The 22066-nt window shown below is 43.9% G+C and overlaps 1 protein-coding gene across 1 annotated transcript in view; it reads right to left on the bottom strand.

Annotated features, from left to right (window-relative positions):
• Nucleotides 1-22066, bottom strand: part of unc5a (unc-5 netrin receptor A) — a 122362-nt gene that overhangs the window by 10540 nt on the left and 89756 nt on the right. The window contains exons 6-11 of the mRNA XM_029512206.1: nt 17700-17864; nt 12197-12427; nt 11156-11455; nt 7969-8056; nt 7382-7550; nt 5068-5301 (exon numbers count right to left, since the gene is read on the bottom strand). Coding sequence (XP_029368066.1) covers nt 5068-5301; nt 7382-7550; nt 7969-8056; nt 11156-11455; nt 12197-12427; nt 17700-17864 — 1187 coding nt within the window. The remainder of the gene's footprint in view (nt 1-5067; nt 5302-7381; nt 7551-7968; nt 8057-11155; nt 11456-12196; nt 12428-17699; nt 17865-22066) is intronic.

Genomic DNA, 22066 nt, shown 5'->3' with positions numbered 1-22066 from the left:
CAGCTGGAAACTAAACTAGTGTTTCTATTCGGTGACGATAACAAGAGCAGTTTCTATTGGACACCATGACCCTGTACAACTGTGGAAACATTAAGATGCATGAGATGGTCAAGAAGTTCAAGTACTGCAGGAGAAAAACCCCTTTTGTTCTGACGGAATTCAAGATAGCCTGTGGTGTGTGTGAAGACTGTGAATTCAGAATCAGGCGGTGCCAAGACCACCCCCTGACATTCAATAAGGCAGGCTAAAGAGAGTGAGCTAGAGCAGGATGGAGTGAAAGGAGCAGAAGCAAGAGAAGAGAGACAGAGGGAGCTTAACATTTGTGTCTCCAGGTCACGGGAGTGGCCAGCTTTAGCAGGACAGATAACAGGATTACTGCAATCATGGCCACAGTTTTCTATGACTTCAACCTCTTCCCACTCTCACCCCCCCCCCCAATCCCCTCATCCTCCCTTGTTGGACCACAGCTGGGACTGTGATGGACTGGGAACGCGTTTTCACCGGGAAACAAGAGACACTCACACAGCTAATCTCTGTGGGCTAGTGCTGACAGAAGGAGGTTAGTGGTTGCTCCACACAAAAACAGCCAGCCACTGGGTGTAGAACACACACTGAAAAGTATTAGTAGAAGCCTTCACAAAACACACACACATATATATATATATATATATATATAAATATTTATATATGGAACTGGATTGGTTCAAAGCGACAGATTTAAATATATTACTTTCCTCATAGCAAGGTCACGCTCTTACATGTGGTCTGCTGTTGTTGTGGTCTGGTGTGTAATAAACTGATTAACTTAACGGACTCTGATGGGGATTATAACCTGCGTTTGATCAGTTAATTAGTCAAACTACACGTCATCTGAAACTGCGTGATACACAAGCTTTCATATTCTCATAAACTTATCCTCACCCCCTGCTCTTAGCAATGTTCTTTCCCCATGTGTTTAAAAATGAGCATTTATAGCAATAATCCATTTTCAGAGCTGCTCTTTTCAGGCAAATGCATTTGTTTATATTGAGTAGCCTGGCTATGTGGGCTCCATAAATCTGTGTATTTGTCAGCAGGATGTGACAGGCTTTTCCTCTCTGACTGAGAGTCTATCAGTCTGAGCTCCAGTGGCCGTGCCTGCTACAGTCAACTCTGATTAATAACTACAAATAGAAGGGACTTGTCTGCTCAGTTATAAATGGGAACTGTGTTTGCTAGGGAAAAGATGCACATTGTGCGTGATAAATCACAGTGGAGTACAGGAGTAAAAAGCACACAGGAACAGAGAAATATAATATGGAAACAATTTCTCAGCTGGGCTCAGTGATAAAGCTGACTGTCTTGTTTAACTTAATGCCAGCAATTACTGGGCTGTGCCCCTCGGTTTTTTCCTAGATTTCCTTGGCAGTAACTATTCTGATGGCGGGATCACAAAAGCTGTTTGTGTTACATTATATGCACGCAGCTCTCCGCTGACACAAAAAAAGTAATGCGTTTCTGCTCAAATGAAACTTGCTGTTCAGGAAGTAGCAGGCAAAAGTCATTGTGGGAGCACATAAACAGTTTATAACTCCTTTTAAAATGCAATAAGACTGATAGCTTGAGGTCAAACAGTGTACAAAAGAATGCAGGAGCCACAATTTAACCACCAAGGCATCAGTTGAACAGCCATTTAACACTGAAACATACATTTTTACAATCAAGAGACAAAAAGCTGAATGGGCCGATTTCATTACATTAATGAACGCGTGATCTGTCGTCCAAAATAAAATCAGGCCTTTAAATGTTAACTTAAACTGACTGAAAGGACAATTTTATGTATGTGAGGATTTACTTTAAACTTATGGCAGTGCTGAATGTCTGCCACTTTCACCACTGTAGTTATTGAATCAGCATACTAACATTTCCTGGTTAGTGAGGTTGGTGGGATTCAGTTTGTGCTGGACACATTGAAAGTGTGGCCTGAAGATGGTGCTAGAGGAGGAGGTGCAAGGTCAGAGGATCCCTATATTACAGGTCATCTGGTGGGCAACATGGATATCCAACACTGACCCAAATACATATTGTTATTACAATCTGTTACTATGGTGTCTCAAAAACTCAACTGCCTGCTCAAAATAGTAAAAAGTGACTTGTGCTTCAACCTCTGTAAGAAATAAATCTGACAGAGAGTGGGTGGTTAAAAAAAAATCATTCTATGTGTTTTTTCATCATTAAAAAACTACTCTAACAAAACACAACCCAACCAGTTGAGGCAGATGGCCGCCCCCCCCCCCCCCCCCCCCTGAACCTGGATCTGCCCGAGGCCTCTTAAAGGAGGTTTTTCCTTGCCACTGTCGCCAAGTGCTTGCTCATGGGGGGATCTGTTGGGTCTCTTTTTAAATAATTTTATTAAGAGTTTTGTCTAGACCTGCTCTACATGTAAAGTGCCTTGATGTAATGATGCCTTTGTCATGATTTGGCGCTATACAAATCAATCTGATTTGATTTGATTTGATGATGTGATGCAAAGGAAGAACATTTGGTTAGACTATCAATAAGCAGGGAAATATTTATTCAAATATGGATTCTGAGCTGAAAACATATTTTTTTTAACTCATCCTTTAAACTAAAAACAAAATCTGAAAAAACAAAACAAAAATAAATAAAAATAAAATTAAAACAAGGGTTAGCTGAAGCATATTCATAACATAAAATCACCCTTCCACTTTAATATGATGTTGGTGTTCGGTCTCTCTCTGTTCTGAGTTGAACGCTTGGTTGACTGCAGGTGTTTCAATCAGTAACAAAATGGCAGAACATCAGTGATGCTAACCCACAGGTCTAACTGGGAACAACCGGGTGCACAGATAGGGTGCTACCAAACGCTGATCTTGTCTCCTCTGCTGCTGTGCCAGCCTTGGCTGGGCCCATCAAGAGTGGGACTCACATTAAATATTAACTTAATTGGTCCCAGCAGAGCCCTGCTGACATACGGCAAGCATCAGACGGAAATGTCACTGTCTCCCCAGAGCCCCTGCACTTAGGATCAAAGACAATAACACTGGTTCTAATCTGCTGCAATTGGGAGATAAGAGATTGCATGGTGCAGCATGCATGCAAGTGTGCCTGCGTTTCTGTGTCTCTGTCAGTTTTGCTGATGGAGGCTTGTCAAAGCAGACTGACAGCCAGCGATGGGACTGCAGAAAGAACCTCCAGTTCTTCCTGCCATTGAACAGCCTACAAAAAAAAAAGACAGAAATGCCTGCTCAGAAGCAACTTCTTCCCCTTTCTCATCTCCCATCAAAAGTACATCCTGTTTAATGCATGGGAATTTGACTGGTCTAAAAAAAAAAAAAAAAGGTGTAGTGCCTTTGCAGGCTGCAAGGGCTGTCATAAAATTCACATGTGCTGAAGGGGCACCGTACATCCACACAATCATAACTGTGCTACTTTACTGTACCACCTACTGCTCCTCCACTGCTGTTTCACACTACAATTAACTCTAATGGGAGCTATAGTGAAAGTCTTATCATAAATAGTGCATTTTAAAGATAGTGATTAGTGATTAGAAACAACCTCTCCAGGGAAGTTTAATCTCCACTCAAAGTGGTTAATGTACTTGCAAAATGAACTGTTCCCTCCATAATAGCACCAAGAGCAGTGTGAAGTCAAGATTACTAAACAGCGTGGGGCCCCCATTCTAAATCACTCACTAAAAACTACAAAACCCCGGAGACACCGTGGCTTACCACAGGACCAGGTTGTGTGAAAGACAGGGAGCTAATGCACTCAAGGGCGTCAAGGGAGCTGCAGAGTATGGCAGCACAAGCGCTAGAGTCAACAAGCTCAGATGTCCCTTTCCTGGCTAGGAGAGCGAGAGGATAGCAGAACAAGAGCTAGCCAGAGGGAGAGACGCAGAGCGAGACAGAGTTTTTGTGCACCAGCAGCCTTCCTGCATCCAATACAGGACACACAAGGTCATTTCAACAATCACACTGCAGCAAAACATCACTGGATCACCCGATGATCTGAATATATAGTGAAGAGCCTATTATTAGAACTGCTTCGATAGCAAGTAAACAACACCAACAACAACAAAAAATAAAACCAACGTGGTGGTACAGTCCTTTCCTCATGTATGCTACATTTTACATTTATTCCTACATTTCAGCAAAGCTAAATGTCAGCCAGCGGTTTCTTCGAGTGCTTCTTCTCTCAGAAACAGAAACAGAGAAAGAAAGCAGCAGGGGCAAAATTGAGCCACAAAAGAAAGATATAAGCGAGGAGGTTTGGGAATTCCTACCCCACAGCTAGAGCCTGTACACAGTCCTCATCTAATTTTCAGCTCGTTGAATTGAAGTGCTAATTTCAGCCCTTACTTGAACATTGTTTATGTCCTGCAGCCATATATAGATTGTGCTTGTTGGTGAACTCCTGCACAGGGAGGTCAGCCATTACAGCCGTCAGAAGTGGGATGAGGCAGTTGTGGCTGTGGGTGGTGTCAGGCATGAGAGTAAAAGAGTGAGCAAGGGGGGTTGCTGGGGAAAAAAGATTGGGACGGGCTCACCTTTTAATTTACTAATTAACCATGCAAATGAAATCTTAACAGGCTACTCAGAGGAAGTCCTCAGGGGAGGGAAGAAGGCATTAGTGCTTGATTATACTCTGTCCGTGTGGAGAGAAAAAAAAAAGGGAAGCAAAATATGCTGCTGAACAAAGTGATGGGAAACTTCTTGGCCCACGGCAGCCAAGCAGAACCACTGACATCATGAAAGGAATGAAACATCCCTGCTGGCATGCAACCAGGAAAAAAGGAGATCGCACAGTATACCATGATTAACCTGGACGTATGCATTGTTTCAGCACAACTCATACATTCTTCAGAAACTGCACATGGTGTAATCAGGCCTGCGATATTGTTCAATTTACCATGGCTATGCCTAACTGCTACATGTCTGCAGTGATATCTATGAACTGTCCGATGTGACAGACAATGCTGTTACACGTAATAGTCCATCTATCACTCAGATGAGCTGAAAACACCCAGTCTGTGGAATCCTAACTAGATCACGGGCCACAATTTACCTTGAAGACGTCCTGAGTGTCATCCATGCAGTACACCCTGATGTTGTACTCCAGTGTGGAGCAGTAGGCGTCGGAGAAGAGCACCAGCCTCAGGCGTTTGGCGGCAACCATGTGCAGGGACTCACCCACCAGGGCGAAGGTGCCGAGCTGCTCGGAGAACAGCCGGCACGTCTCGGCCTCAAGCTGGCAGTAATAGGGCTCCGACACCAGCTCCTCCCCCATCAGCAGGACGTCCTGGTGGAGGCAAAAGAGACAAGGAAAACAAGATGTGGATGGAAGGTCAAGCACCCAATTTATGTAGGAGGGAAGGGTAATGTGCTTGCCTGGGTAGCTGATGTGTGCCTATGTGGGTGTGTGTTTGTAAAAGGGTTGTTATAGGGGAAGTAGTTTGGTGAAGTAGCAAGGCCTCGCACTCTATTCCTCCTGCTGTGTGACAAAGTAACACATAAGCTCGGTCTTTAAGGAAAAGACTGGGTAAACGTGAAATACTTTGCTCTTGCTTCATATTTCCCTTTTTCACCACAGTGCTTACCCTATGCTGACATGAAGACACACATCCTATAGAACCCCATCAATTTACTTAATAATGCATGAACGAGGTACTCAATTGACATGAAAGAAGACTCAAATAGATTCCTGGCAAGAACAGATGGTTCTGGAAGAAAAAAAAATATATAGTGGTGCTGCAGTAAGTGTCAGATTATGGGATTTCTGAAATTTGTGGAATTTATTTGAGCCATTAAGATTTTTTAAGAAAGGTGAAAATAATTTGCCAAATTATGTGTGGTGTGGCGGTGTAGAGTGTGAAAATCCCCAACAAAAACAACAATAATAAGAAAAAAAAACATGGCAAAAGGCATCACCAATAATTAATTGGTAGTAATATTTGTCAGACAGGAAACATCTTGTGTTTTTCTTGCTTTGTTATTGGGCTCAAGTGGTACTAAAAATTACAGACTGGCAAAAATACCCATCGGATCACAGTATGCGGTAGCTTTATGAGATCATTTCGCTGCTCTCTGAGAAGTTTGATAGGGACAAATTGTACCCAAGGTGACAAGATTTTCTCTAAAATCCCATCATGCCAGTTGAATGACTCCTCTCATTAGCCAATCAAGCTGAAGAGAGCCTTCTGCCTGCCAAATGCCCAGCAAGACCCTCTAGGATCGATTCAACCAGACACCACCTACATCAATAGAATTAGTATTGACACAATTCATTTGCTATGCAACCACAATGGAGTCTCACTTTTTCATCATCTTAATATTTCTTCCAAGCGGAGCAAAGAGTGAGGAGGCTCAATTACATCATTGGGCGCTCTCTCCCCATGTAATTCATTTCTCTTTGGCAAGTGCATTCAAGATCTCTTTACACGTCCATCGCTTCCTTCATTTCCAATCTCTCACTTTTCTAATCATCGCTCGACATCTGCATTACCTGCCTGCTCACTGTGCCTTTAGCTCTTTGTTTCCTTTCTTTCATTTCACCCTCTCTGTGGTTGTTTCTGCTTTCAATCCTTCGCCTCCCTGCCATTTCTTTCTTTGGTGGCCACACAGTCAGGCTGTTGGGCTATATTTGGTCCAGCCGATGATTAAAAGTGGTGGTCTAACCTCTGCGTCAGACAGGCCAATCCATCGCGCAGACACCCCACCGCTGCCACACACGGGAAGGATGAATAATTTATGCACAATATCGAACATGAAAGAAGACCTAGTAACACTCCAAAGCCAACCAGCACTCTTTCCAATCTCTCTGGATTGCTGAGATGGGTACATTGCCTCAAACCCTGTTTGTTTGTGTGTGTGTGTGTGTGTGTGTGTGCGTATGCACGTGCACACCAAAGGTTCTTTCCAACTCTATCGTATTGGAGTCTGGCAGTTACTTTCGAATTTCATGGGCAGAAAACCGCGGAGGGGACTCTGTAATTGGAAGCAGTGGTCAAACTGGTCAAGGAGCACTCAGGAAAATACTTTGAGGATCAGTAATTTGCCTAGAGAATTTCTGTTTTGAGAAATATGTTGCCTAGCAACTCTTGAGCTGGAGAGAGCCGGTGCATTCACACTTTTGTTCCAGCCCAATGAAAAAAACACCTGATGGTCAAAATAATTTAAACCCTACGGAGTGGTAAAGGTTTGGGGCAGAAATACCTCTGCTATGCAACGCTGAACGCTTTCCAGTGTCGAGTCACTCCTGAGCAACGTTTTACTTTTTCCAGGAAAGCCCTCAGTTAGTTCAGTACCACTTTACAAATTCTTTGGGTGGTGACTTTGTCTTCCTACAGGGGATTTGCGCTGGAGCCATAGTGCTGTCTTACCTCCCAAGTGCCCTCGTAGTTCTGCTTTTTGAGGCGGACGGCCCAGTTATCAAGGCATGCGTCAAAGCAGTGGTCCATGCTGAGGATAACTGGCCGGCTGAGGACCACCCCTGGGGGGCCACAACTCACAACAGGGCTGAGCAGGGTCTGGCAGCCGGCCAGAGGTAACCTGCAGCAGGGGAGAGAAAACAGAAGGCAGAGAACGAATTGAGATTTACTCATTAAGTAATTAGTGATAGCTCATTTACATGTTGTAACCAGGATCTGATGCTGTCACTTCTGAAACAACAGCAACAGGGACAGCAATATCCTACTGGACTCACTTACCGACTGGAACAAGTTGTGATGAGGTATAACACTGTGATAGCGTGCAACAGCACCTCCAGATAAACAGTATTTTCCAAACAATTCATTTAACTTAAATAGCACACATCCTGGTAAAAGGCTACGTTATTTATTTACATCCCTCCTCCACAGTGCTGGCACAGACTCTTAAGCCTTCCCTAATGGAACAGTAGAGCATCAAAACAAACAGCCTAGTGGCATCCAGGGAAGACTGCCAGTTAGACAGTGTTAAAGAGACCCACCTTAAATCTTCCTTCCTCTGAGCAGTGAGATAAATCTCATAGATCTTTCCTCTGGGGATGGCCTCGGGAGGAATGAGCAGACTGATTCCTAATGCAAATAACAACAAAGAAAGAGAGGGGGGTGAGGAGGGCGGCGGTGGTGGTAGGGTAGACTCATTTGTTCTGACTGAACAACGCTTTTGTCATCTCACAAAGGAAGCCGGCCCACTCAACAAAACGGTATGGCTGCAAAAACAAAAAACAAATCTATTCTGAAGGTCAGACGCAGACTCCGTCAGGTGGAGTAGATGCAAATCTCTACACTGGCAGCCGAGGCAGCACACGTCCCCACGGTCAACAATTAGCTGAGACAAAAGCACACACTGCATCGCAGTTTAAATGTCCTCTGTCTGCCACCAAGTAGATAATTGAGACCATGGAACAGACAACTCCAGGAAAATTGCACTTCCCCAAGAGAGAATGCACCTTAGAGAATACAGAGAGTGATAGAGATAGTTTGAGTGTTGCGGTATTTATGTTGTGGTTTTCATGCCAAATCAGCCACTTCGAATCCTATTTCACCAGCGGCAGAAACCGCGACTATGTGACACAGTCTTAACAGTCGGCGGACTGTAAACGGGGTGCTATTCGCCATAAAAACATCTGTTTGAATAAGGCGAAGGTGCCTGAACACTCACAGCGTTGTCTGAATATTTAAACCACGTCTTCCGTGTGTCTGCTCTGAAACTGCTAAGTGACAGAATAGCTCCCCTAAGTGGATGCATGCAAGTGCTTAGATTTTTTTCATTTCTTTTTATTGTGCCTCTCGATGAGAACATGGGTGCCAATGCAGGGTATAGGATTTGAGGTGACCTATGCATAAAATCTGTAGGAGAGTAGATGAGAGACAGAGAAAAAAGACAAAGAGACGGTGATAGAAGTACAGCAATACAATAATGTATGATGGCAGGGACGACAGGAAAAAATGCTTTTTTCTGCCTTACTTTACTGGTGTACTGGCACTGACACTGGCATAATCTGGACAGCCTACAATGAGACAATTGAAAATGCTATCCTCCATTATAATTATATAAACTCTGTGCTGAGGTCATTTGAGGAGAAAGCCTAAACGTTGATGTGGCCTCCTTATATATTTTAGACTCTTCTTTAATGGACTACCTCTTCTCCTCTGCCTACGCTCGAAGCAAACAACTGACAATAGTGGACATTAACTACAAATTCAACCAGCTCTGTCATAAGCGAGGGGTTTAATTCGACCAATTTGTACTCGGGTTTTATTCCAGGAATCTCTCAGAGTAGATTGCATTTGGCATACACGGAACATTTAACACTTAGTCTTCATGCTGTACAGTGTATTTGGAGATTATTGACAAAGCAGTTTGAGTCCACTTTGTATTTTAGCTACTTGCTTTTGTTTTGTATGATTGAAGTGTTGACCCTTTTGTAATAAATGAGACTGCCAGACACACAATGCAACTTAATCACACGGTCTTCATATGTTTTTTTGGTGTCACATCTTGTTATATGGCTAGAAACTCATTTGTATCCCAGACACAAACGCAGCCAGTGCCCTAAGCTGCTTGGTGTTGAATGCTGAGACACTTTAATGTGTGCTTTCCTGGTGAAAACCTATTAAGAGACCCACATGCACCAGATTTAAAGGCTGAATGGTCTGGGTCGGTTTCACCAAAACAGGGAGCGGTTTATGAGACTCAGCTGTTACTGATAGACTTTCCTTGTTAATGTTCAGTCAGGGGAATTAAAGGAGGTGTAATTAATACTTTGCAATGATGTAACAACTGTCTAATAGCAACATATGAACTTTGCAACAAAAATAAACCTGACTCGTTCCCAATGTGTTTCTCAATGCAGCAGCAGCTGTTAAACTGATTGACGCATAGTGACAAACAGAGCACCCTGTTGACGACTGCCAAAGCCTCATTGTCCTCATACAACACATGCTGATGAATAAATGAACCAAGAACAGTAAATGGAAAGAATCCGTGACAGGAAGGTAATTCCTCAATCGGACAGTTTTGGGGACCGTCGTCCCCCAACATCATTAGTACTTCATGAACCGACACCACTTCGAGTTGCACTCTTTTAATTTTTAGCTTCTCTTGTGCAACAAAGAGCTTGAAAGAAAAAGACACACTTAATAAGAATCTTGCATCTGTGCTATTTTTCTGCATACTGTTGTTATGGGGGTTGTTACAGTGTGGCCCATCTAATGCGCTAATGACCATGCATGTTCCCATGGTTACCAAATGCTCTTGCAAGCTAACATTGAGACTGATGACAAGTTAGAGCAAAAAAAAAAAAGTGTCCTAGTAAGGTGCCAGGCAACCATGAGCCACCAGACTGACAGTGCTGTTTTTTTTCATCTGGAGGCCAGCGGGGTGAATGCTACCCATCCAAGGATTATTTTGATCATGGTAGTGCAGAGCACAGCAACCCAACTATAACATCATTTGCTTCCCTTTGATACTCCAGTCAGCTGAGCAGCAATTGGGACTGAGGCTCCTGCTATCTGTGCTAACAAACCCTCTTCCAAAGTCACTCAATCTTCTTAACTTGCAATATTGATCCAAAATTTAGGATTAGCTGGGCCTGCTCAGCACCTGTATACCTGCCTGTCATGACAGAGTGGAGGACTTTTACAGATCAATCACAGTTAAGGCCTTTGCTACGCACATTCATGTAAAGCTGATTAAGCCTATAAGCGGCAGGTTAAGCATTAATTATTTTGCTGTATCCTGGAGATTTAAATCCACTGGCATTGCCTTATCCATTTTACAAAGACAGATTGGTTTGCTTGGGCTGAAGAGGGAGGCAAAATGAGTGACTTTCGAGATTGAATAGGCTGCAGGAGGCCATAACAGCCTATGTGAATATATTGAAAAGTGATGCGACCTTTCCCTTAGAGAGTGATGCCTGTGTGTGTATTCTTACTGCCAAAGGGGGGAGACAGAACTTCTACACTTTAACAGCATTTTAGAGAAGTACCAATCAAGTACCAAGTAGTATCCAAGTAGAAGTTACCAGTCGGTCCATCTGACTTATGTTTACAGCTCATGATTTGTTTGTGTGATGATGACTTGGATAATATTAAATGACATCATCCTCATTTTAATTTGGGTTAAATCAACCAAGCTGAACTAAAACTCTAACAGAAAGAGGAGCCCACCTGTGTTCGGGATCGTCAGCCTCCCTCCCAGGAAGTTGAAAGTGCCGTACGATGTGTTGGCAATATCGCGGGGGAGCGTTTTGAAGTAGCTCTGAGTGGACAGCCTGCTCATAAATTCAGCAGGGTCTGAGTTAAGCTTGCCGTTGTGCAGAGTGTGTGAGCCGTTTGGGAGGGGGTCCAGTAGGGGCCCGTTGGTCATCGAAAACTTCCCAGTGGCATCGTGGCGGGAGCGCAGCGTGCCTTGGTAACTGGTGGTGGTGGTGGTTAGATCAGGCTGGATGGTGAGCAAGTGGGAATTTTCTGTTTAAATAATAAGGAAGAAAAACAGACAAAAGCAAATGTGTGAATCCTCCATGAGTGACATGCGGCGTCGGGGGGGTATTCATACATCACAGAGACAGACCTCACACTCTCTAAAAAGCTGTCGCAACACACACAGAAAACTGAAACAAACACAGGGAAAGACACATGGTGGAGAACAGAACATTCACACAGACTCTTGACAATACACAAACACAAATTCCACCCAAAGCCAGTCAACTCCGTTCCCCTCACTCCCTCTCTATCTCTGTCTGTCTCTTTAGCAACCGCCCAATCAATTCCAAGCAGAACTCAGACACAGCTTAGCACCCAGAATGTATAAAGGCTTTTTTCACGGTGAATCACAGGCACTGCAACCCAGTTCCCCATCTCCATCCAACTCAGACAGTTGTATTTCTATTACTCACTGTTAAACCTCAGAGGCTCCACACAGACAGTAAACAGAATGGTTACATTTCTTGACAATGAGGTGGTGGCGAAACATAATGTTTCAGGCAAATAAACAGCACATGCACCGTGCACACACATGTACACACAAACACGTGGCATAATACATCTTGCTTAGACCAGAAATGCTGTAAACACATTCACACCACCTCCACAACCACAAACAAACACAAGATCAGCGGGCCATGGGGATGATAGCTGCAAAGTCATGGTAGGCACACGCACGGACCGACGGATGCACAGAGGAGGGTAGAACAAAGAACAGTGTCCTACTGCTGTGGGGGGGGGGCCTGCGTGGCCGCGGTGCCCACACACCTGGCTTGCTGGGCTTGATGCCCATGGGCTGGAAGCCAGTGGTGAGGATGGAGGAGTCCGCCACATCAGCATCCAGGCCCTCCTTCTTGCGCCGGTAAACCAGGATCACCACGATGAGCAGCAGCGTCAGACACAAGGCCACTGCCACCATGCCGACATACAGCGCCACATCCTCGGCCCCGCTCACAGCTGCAATGGGAGGACAAAGCATAACAGAATATTAGAAAACCGTCTTAATCTTTCAAAGTCTTAAACAGTCAATGTCAACCTGTGGACAACGGAACAGGAGATAGAGACACTCTTAAAAGTTTCTTTTAGGGCTTTATGTTACTTAATTCTTTCCATTGGATAAATCTTATATAACTATCTTATATCATTATGTTCTCTTCCTCCTCTGGCTTTGTTGCTTTCTGTGAGCAGAAACCCCCCCCCCCTCCCCAAGAGAGACAGTGGAAAAATGCTTTTGCTTTTGAAACTCTATCACCTCTTACTGAATGTCCATCTCTCTTACTAATTCTCTCTCTCTCAAAGACATAGCGGCATCTGTCTCCCAAAAGTAGTACAGTCTGAAGATGACAGCAAAGCTCAAACAAACATCAATGTGTTATTGCATTGCGTTGTGTGCATGCATTTGTGTGTGTGTTTGTGTGTTTTGCAGGAGAATAGGATTTGCTACAGCTGTCTCCCTGGGCTGGGGGAATTGGGTGGCAGAGGTGGAGGTTGCTCCCGGGGCCTTTGTGGAGGGCCATTGTGCTGGGGAGCCACGGGGGCGTAGTGCTGTCAACTGAACACAGTCAAGGAGGGAACGCGTTGAGCAGTGCAGCTTTCAGGGATGGAGAACAACAGCAAGGTTAAAGTGCTGCAGGCTGCTGTGTGGTGAGTCGACAACAAAAGGAGGACAGAAGCAGGGAAAGAAGAGCACCCATACAAGAATGAAAATTAAATTTAAAACAAGACAAAAAAAAAAGAGTAGCAGGAAGACAGCAGGAGCCAATGACTGACAGAATGCATGATTTGCATTTAAGCAATGAGAAGCAATAACACGTCCAAAAGGTTTGTGTCAAAATCAGGCTAATTATCATTAGACACCACATATTCTGATGAATATCTTCAGACTGTGGTGGTATTTTATCCACCACTGTGTGATCTTAACACTTGACAGGGACCATGCTCAGCCCTGAAAACACTTATTTGACAAGTTTTAATTGCTGTTTGTTACTGTGGCATGAGGATCACTTGATCCTCATGTCACAGTCAAATTTTAATAAAAGAAAAAACTATTCTTTCCCTCTCTCTCTGTCTTGCTTATCACTTCTCATCCATTTGTCCTTGTTTTCTCCTTTAGGCTTGAAAAATCAATTTCTCTGGACAAAGGCACCTGACATACCAAAATCTTTAAGAGAAATGCCAGAATCCATTTCATGGCTGATTATCTCAGTACAATCTGATATCTTAAGTAGCAGGATTATATGCAGCTGCACTCTATGGCCGCCCATCATAACGCTGCAGGGCTCAATTGTAAAAGGCCGACTGAAGATAAACAACACAATCGCCTGTTTTGTTCCTGCACATATGTACAGAACATGCATTAAAAAACGCCTGTCCTCCACCTTTCAACTTCATCTACCTGGCTGGCTGCGGCTGTGTCCTCTCCCTCTCCTTCTCTCTCCTCAGGGAAGCACAGAGGTGCTAAAAAGTAAGCAGCCTGGTTAAACCTTACACCTTTCACAATGAGCTGCAAAAAGGGGGAGACACTGTGGCTGAAACTCTCATTAAAGTTCCCAAATCCAATTGTCTTGGTGAGTCAAAGGCCAGACAAGGCTGCGATATTTGGGCTGTAGTCAACTGAGGGAGGTGCAGTCTGACTACAGGCAAAACAACACCCAATGGCGAGGAGACGGGCCAACCGGGTCGTGCTGATTGGATAAACATAGCCTTAGATTGGCTAGTTGCTGTTTACTTTCTGGGAGCAGACCAAAGGCACCTTGCTAACCTCTGATGCAAAGATCCAGTATCTTGACTCCCTCCTCTTCAGCACACACCGTTCTTGCACCCAGACAATAAAAGCCAGTCAATCAGACAATTCTCTCCCTCTCTCTCTTCTTCTTCTCCTCTCTCTGTATCTATCTCTACCTCTATTCTGTGCGTAATCTCTGGCGGCTTATCACCGGCATCACTGAGCTGAGTTTTATCTGACCCACCAGGTGCCACAGTGAAACGATCCCAATGCTGACTGCAAACCTGCTCTCAGCTCATCCTGACCCCCACTCATCGATTTTCACGATGCCAGCCAATAATTGAAAGGACATCCATCACACTCTAATTGACAAAGCTAATCAGGTTTTATAATTGGATGGACTTTACTTTAGTTCCCCCTCTAATGCGCCCTCTCGCTCTCTGTCACGCACACTACCAATTTACCTCTCCTCCCCTCTCTGTCAGCCATCATTCCGTCGCTCCTTTCCACCTGATGTAATTGCTGGCTCAGAAGTTTTGAATCTCTTTGTGTGTGACCTCTTTGCATGATTGACACGCTGCCTGTGGATAAAGTGTGGATGTCAGAGTTGACCCCAGGCCAGTCTCTGTTTGTTCTCTTCTCCCTGAGGTTTCAGTTCTGCTCCTCAGACTTGCTCCAGGGCTGGCTGGTTAGGGATCAGTTTCTGACTTGAGTTGGTTCAGAATGGACTTATAATTCATCTCCACTGAGGCGATGTACCTGGCTCCTGTTGAAGTTTGAACTCTTTGCAGCACTGGCAGTCAGCACATTGTCTGCAGCTGATAGTACTCAACTAACTCCACCTGCTCCATTCTCTCTCCTGCATTGATGAATAAAACCTTTGCAGCCTATTGCACCACTTCCCTGGGAATTTATCAAGAGACCTGAGAATATATTTCATCCCATGGCCAATCCCAGTCACTCGCCTGAAGATGAATAACAGTGGGGTTCTTAAGGTCAGGGAAATATGGCTACTAAAACTCTCAAAGTGAATGTGACCATTACTATCTCCACAATACAGTCGTCCCATCCCTCAGCCAGCCCTGATGAAATATAGCCCAAAATAAATGTTCAGCCATTTTTCACACAGCCTATGACCGCACTTTGACAAACAAACCCATGACAAAAACGTCAGCTGCTTCGCTACAACATTAGCCCGCAAATTCAAAAACAGATTAAAACAGATTAATAATTTTATCTGCTTTGCAAATCATCATTTCTGACACCCCCAAAATGGGATTCTGTTGCAAATTAAGTTCATTATCTTCATTAAACACATTAAGCCAAATAAGTGTTTTTATGTTCTCCTAATTTCCTGTGCCTGAGAACACTCACACCATTATTTTTCCCACCATCCTTTTTTTGCCCTCTAACACCTGTCTGCCATTTTGGCTCTGGCATGCTGCCAGCATATTTATGTTTTCTCTGCACAGATTTTGTGTTGCTTCATTTTGGGCTTTGCTTGTTTGGTTTATGAAAATGATCGTGCCTGGGTCAGATCTGTTTATTTTAGCGCTGTAACACAAAGCTCACTGCTGTACAGTGATTCTCATACATAAAATAACTTAATCTAATATGTCTTTTCTGTGCTAATGAAGTAGATTAGAGATGTTTGTGAGGTTCTCAGGCGGAGGACGATTTGTTGTAGAGTAACTACGGCTTATGCTGCAGTTGTATTGTTCGATTACACTCAAAGCGAAGGATGCCTTTTGTTTCACGGGGAAGTTTTCCATCTCAGCTAACAGCTTGCCTGATGTGGTTGAAGAATGTGAGTTGCTGACGAGCCAAAACCACCTTGCTATTTTGCTTATTATAATACTTCACACAGCAATTGTCTATGGGAACACATTTGCTGGGAACAGATTGGGACGGGCAGTCTTCAGAGGCCAGTGCGCTGCTCTGTGCTCTCTGTGCAAATACATGTGTGTGTGTGTTTCTGTGTGTACATATGAGGAACAATGTCTGGCATCTTTGTGTATATATCTCGCCTCACTGGGGAGGAGCTGCTGACCTTTGATGATCGGCAGACCGAGATCCCTGGTTCACTGCACCAGCCAAACCCAGCTACTGATGCACACACACACACAAACATGCTGGGACAAAGTGCGAACACATATGCACAATGCATCACTCGCATACAGTAGCTCTCAGCCTACTGCATTGGTCTATCTGATCACGTCAATCAGTGTAAAATAGATAATTCAGTTTATTAATTCACTGGCCCATGTCAACTGAACCCCCATTAAAACTTAGTGTTTACCATGCAGCTCAGCCAAAGAGCAAATTATTTATAACATTTTCTCTCCGAGACGCCACCCTGAGACTCATCATCTTTGGATGGGAAGCTGCAGTGTTTTCTGTCTTTGATATCTGTGGGGAGCGACAGAGCTCTCCCTTCATGTCCATCTGGTCGGCAGTAGACCCTGTGGTGCCACTTTCCTCTCAGCTGCTGGCTCGAGCTGTACGCACTTTGGGCTTTCTAATCGTGACGGTATGAACCTGACCTATTAATGACACATGGGGAGTTGAAAACACAGTACTGGCTGGCTTTCACACAAAATAAGGAAAACACAGTGGTCATTTACATACACACACACACACACACACACACACACCAGATAAAAACAAACGCACAATGAGAACAACATGAGCACACGTGCATGCCAACCATGTGTGCTCACAGCTGATTTGACCTGCAGCAATTTATCTGGCAGGTTGTGTTTTAATCAGATGAGAGATGGTTTAATTCTCAGCTCTATTAATAGGTCAGGGAGCATCACAAAGCAGACACAGGTGAAAAGATTGTACATTATCTATGCAGCAAGTGCTATAACACTGTTAATTAGAAGTGATTGTCTAAAAAGGTCATGCAGGTGGGGACGGGGCCAGCAGAGGCCTGCCTTCAAGTCTCCAGCCAATACAAGAATGTTACGAGATGGACGTCTTCCCATTTATGAACATTTTGTAACATGCACTCAACATCTATCACAGAGAGCTGACACCATAAGGAGACATAAAAGGTTTATTTGATCGGGTAAAAAGCAGAGGAGGACATTTTGCCCCACCTGCCAAAGTGTAAACTGTACTCAAAACTACTTTCCTTTCTTCTTGACTCCTCAGTTTAGTCACTAAATGACTGGTACAATCACCTATTTTGAATGTTTTGTTTGTCATCTACTTGTTGTTGAATCTTTTTCGTACTGAACACATTTTCTACCTTGGCCTTTAGAGTGTCAGGCTTCTTATCATTATTAGACAAATGCTGCATTACTTGACTTCAGCTCTCAAAAGTTATTTTGGACAGATTAAACACAGCTGTGGTGTTAAGATAGATGATTTATCTTTCTACTGATCCTGTTGCAGTGAAGTGATATAACAAAAAAAAAAAACATGTATCTGTTCAATGCTCCACTGAGTTAGGCAGTGACAGTGTGTTCAACAGTATGTGGGTTGTAGAGCACTCACTCTGTGGGCACTGCTCGCTGGTACAGTTGAGAGACTGGAGGTCGGGCCCCTGGCAGTCTTTGCCCCCAGTGCCGGGTGAGGGCTGGGTGCACTCCCTGCTCCTCCACATTGAACAATCTGCGCTGCACGCCGACCACTTGCTCCACTCACTCCAACCTCCATCAACTGCAAAGACATATGATATAAACTATGAATGAGCACAGACACACAGACACACACAAAACTCTGAGACTAGTAAAAGAACTGATTCACTTCAAAAGCTTTAAAACATCTTAGGGAAAAACTATTGATTGGAAACCATGCTGAACAATTTCAATGCAACAAGCTCGACCTTCTTTTTACAAGCAGTTGTATAAGACATACATATATATCTAAATAAACATACATACATATGTCTTGTACAATATACACACATACAGCAGGTTGTATATTTTGAAACTTTACACACAGTGAAGCTCAGATGCAACGGTGGGGTAAAAGCAGTGGTGTATTTGCGTACGAGATGAAAACAACTGGTAGAATACTCCGTTGCCATCCTGTGCAAATTCACTTGCTCTAAAATGAAAACCTAGTTGGGAAAGCACTATAAAGACATGCAAATCCACTTGCATACACTCAAATCCAGCAGATGCGCAGGGGAAACCAAAGCGTGTAAAACTGCTGAGGAGTGCCATATTGTCTCTATTCTGCTCCCTTTGTTTATTTTCAGCATGGAAATCAGATGCAACTAACCTAAACCACTGGTACAGGGGTGCTGCGGAAGGTGCTGTGGCTCGCTATACCCAGCTGTCAACACTATAAATCTGCACAGGGAGAAGAATTTGACATCTGGGAAATTGGCCCTGGAGCCTACTGTTAAACATGTAAGCACACACAATAGGTCGATTTAAATATTCTCATGAGAAAATGAACATTTTTTTAGGCCAAACAAATCCGCCTTGGTCTGACTTCTTGGTCAGAAAAAAACAAAAATTACTATTACTTGAGCCACAAAAGCATTACTGTCACCGTATTTGAATGCAAGACACAGTGCAGGTGGTATTACTCTGAACAGAGATGAATGTGCATTGCAACTGCAGCCTCACCATAACTTCAAACACACCATCAGCATTGGGAAAATGAAACAAATGGAAATGGCCTGGTAATAGTTCTGAGCATGCCCCTCTGTAAGAAATATCTGCAGCTTTACCACACGCAGAGAAGGAGGCCATTTTGCAAAAGGTGGGGGTAATCTGGCATTTCGGCCGGGGGGCGGAAAATGATATTGAGAGTGACACAGTGCCAGGCCTGGGGAAGGCTGCCATAGGGCTAAAGGGAAAAAGAGCAGTAATGAGCTCTCAGGGGGGAAAAAAAACGCCACTGCCCTGCTCTCGCTCTCTCCCAAATGTAAGGTTGAATGGACTGTCTCTCTCTCACACACACGCACACACATACACACCCAGTCTTAAGAGTGCATGCGAAACTCTATGACAGCAGCATCGTCTTGCTGACTGACCTAAGGGCAAGGAAACCTTAGCGCTCATTAATCCTTGCAATAAAGAGTGCAGGGGCCGTGACCCTTTGAGAGAAGATCTGACCTGCTGCAGGTCTGCGTCTTTGGTTAATAAAACATAAGTGAGAAGGTGACATATAACTCAGGGTGATATACTTACTGTATTATTACATAACTGCATGAAGTAATGATTTCATTTGGTTTTAGAGCAAGTCCCCAATTAGAAAACCAACTAAAAAGCCGCTGTGAGCATTTTAGACCAAAGGCACAGGTGTGTGAATTAGACCCCGTTCCCACACTAGCCTGTATGTTTGTCCATGTGTGTCCTAAAATGATTGCTAGAGAATGGGAGAGGATTTTTGTCTATGTATGTGTGTGTGTGTGTGGTGCAAAGCTGACACGGCTCAGGCCTTTTTGCAGTCAGATCCATTTGGCAGAGAGAGCAGAACCAATCAGATAATTGTCCTTGTTTGGCATTGAGTGGACCCATCCGTGGGCCAGTGGGCTGATTATCCAGGCTGGGAATGAGAATGATTGAATAGCGAATTACATCCTAATGAATATATTATGTCACCCCTCAGTTTATCCACACAACTGTGAAATAAAAAGACGAGATCAACATCTGCCCTGATGAGGTGATGAAATTCTACTTCTCTTTTCCACCACAAAGCAAGACTAATGGCCATGCAAATAACATTTTCAAACAAGGATATTGGAGTGGAAGCAGGGTGCTACTGATGAGACACAAGCACAGCTACAACAAGGCTGAATGAAAATCAAAGAAAAATGAAGATGCAGATGAAGTCCTTGATGGACTGTCTAGCTATAGTCATACGTTGTAAGTACTTATATAGTACGACGCTTTTCACAGAACACAGACCAAAGAAATGTTTGGACAGCATTAATGGATGTGGAGAGATAGTAAGTGCTTACAATAAAGCAGTGAAGCAAGAAAATTGACACTTTCTTTGACATCCTATGTTTCACATTCAAGCCTTGAATCAGAACAAACCTCATCCTTTGACTTTCTCAGAATCCGCATAAGAAAATTGTTATCCACAGCCCCAGTTTTCCTAATCAAATCCCCAGACAGAGATTGTTAGTGCTGCTGCAAAAGGCACCATAGCTGATTTTCAATCTTCCAACACCGCAGGTTTTAGGTCATGCAGGTCTCTGAGGAGGGACGGAAAAACAATAGCCAAGTGGCAAGACCCTATTTGGACATGTTGTCAAGGTGAGAAGCAAAAAGAACCCAACAATTTTTTACAGGTCAGTAGGAGGGCCCGTTTGAGACTCTGCTGTTCAAAATGACAATGGCTGCTGACAGACACAGTCTGAGATCATTGGACACCCGTGGTTACTGTGTCCTTGAGGGAAGCATGAGGAGGTAGACAAGTAGCCTACCACTGAGACTAGCAGGCCGCCCCTCTGCTCCCACTGTCCTATCAACACGTGTGTGTATAGCAACCACCCTTAATCCTAGTTTTCAAAGGCGGACGCAGGAAAAAAGCCACAAATCAATGGATGGCTTGCCACAGATGTGGAAGATAGAAAAAAAAACAAAAAACAACTTCATTCTGTGATTCTGATGCACCGATGTTTCTTCTCGGTTGTGGCTGACCATGTAACTTATAATGGCATAAAGAACAGTTGACTCCCTTATGTTAGCGAAACCACTAGAACAGGCAACATGAGACAGAATGAGAGATGAAAAGGGTGAGCCAAAACAAATGGCACCAAATGATTAAAAACAGCACTGATGCAAGGCTGTCACCAGATGGCCACCATCTTTTCGCAGTCAACTAATGTGTTTTTCTGTCACATTTATTAGCCATTGCCTTTATTTATTCCTTGGATAAAAAATGTAGTCTCCAGAATAATCTCGGATAACATTTAGAGACATGCAAACACTTACTCCCAAGTAGAATTAGACATTTGCCTGAAGTGCAGATAGCAGACATATGGGTGCAAACTTGCACGTGGATGCACAAGCACACACTTGCAAGCACATGTGCACAAATTCACCAGCCCCAAGTCTGTTTATTTTCCATCTAGCGGAATTCTCCTGACTCCTCCGGCAAGCCTGAGGGATCAATGCAATATTTAAATAATTCACACAAAGTTAGAAATTAGAAATGTCTCCAGGTTGTTTGCCGTTCTGCAACAGGCAACAGTTCCAATCATTTGTGTGGGGCAGGTGTCACAGCGTCGCTTCCAGAGCTGAGCACTAACTATTTTCAGTTGGCCCAGTTAGGATGTCTTTGTCTGAAACACATACGTCTGTGCAGGGGTAGAGTCACCGGAAGGGTGAGGGATGGACTGCAGAATTATGTGGGATACCTCAGCAAGAGATGCAACAAGATGGAGAAAAAGGAAGGTAGAGGGCAGAGCGAGAGAAGAGAAAGAGACCAAGCTCGTGCATAGTTTGAGTACTTGCTGTCTCAAGCGTTGCTCTGCTCTACTCTGAGCCTCAGGCTTTAGCCTCAGCCTCCTCCTCCTCCTCCTCCACAGCTCCCTGTGTCTCTCCCAACATGGAGCCCATCTGATCTGCCACACAGGCCTCTGCCAACTCTCATTAAACACTTTGGAGACTTAGACAAAAATACAGATGAACCTCTCTAGCTTCACACTTTATTGATGAGAGGCGGGAGCTCACATTTAGATACAAGAGTCCTTGTGAACCGACATGTGGAGAGTTATTTTGTTCGAACAGACCGGTGTAGATGGTGACTGTTGAAGCACGTATGAAGTATATGCATGAACATGTGCCTCTATGGTTGAAATGAAGCACTGCTCTGAAGGAATTATGCTACTTTTTTAAAATTGGAACAACACATGGCCATCGGCATTTTGACAATAAATATACATAGACTTA

This window comes from Echeneis naucrates, chromosome 10 (assembly GCF_900963305.1).
Source record: "Echeneis naucrates chromosome 10, fEcheNa1.1, whole genome shotgun sequence".
In the NCBI taxonomy this organism is placed as follows: domain Eukaryota; kingdom Metazoa; phylum Chordata; class Actinopteri; order Carangiformes; family Echeneidae; genus Echeneis; species Echeneis naucrates.
This window is presented reverse-complemented; position numbering and strand designations above follow the sequence as displayed.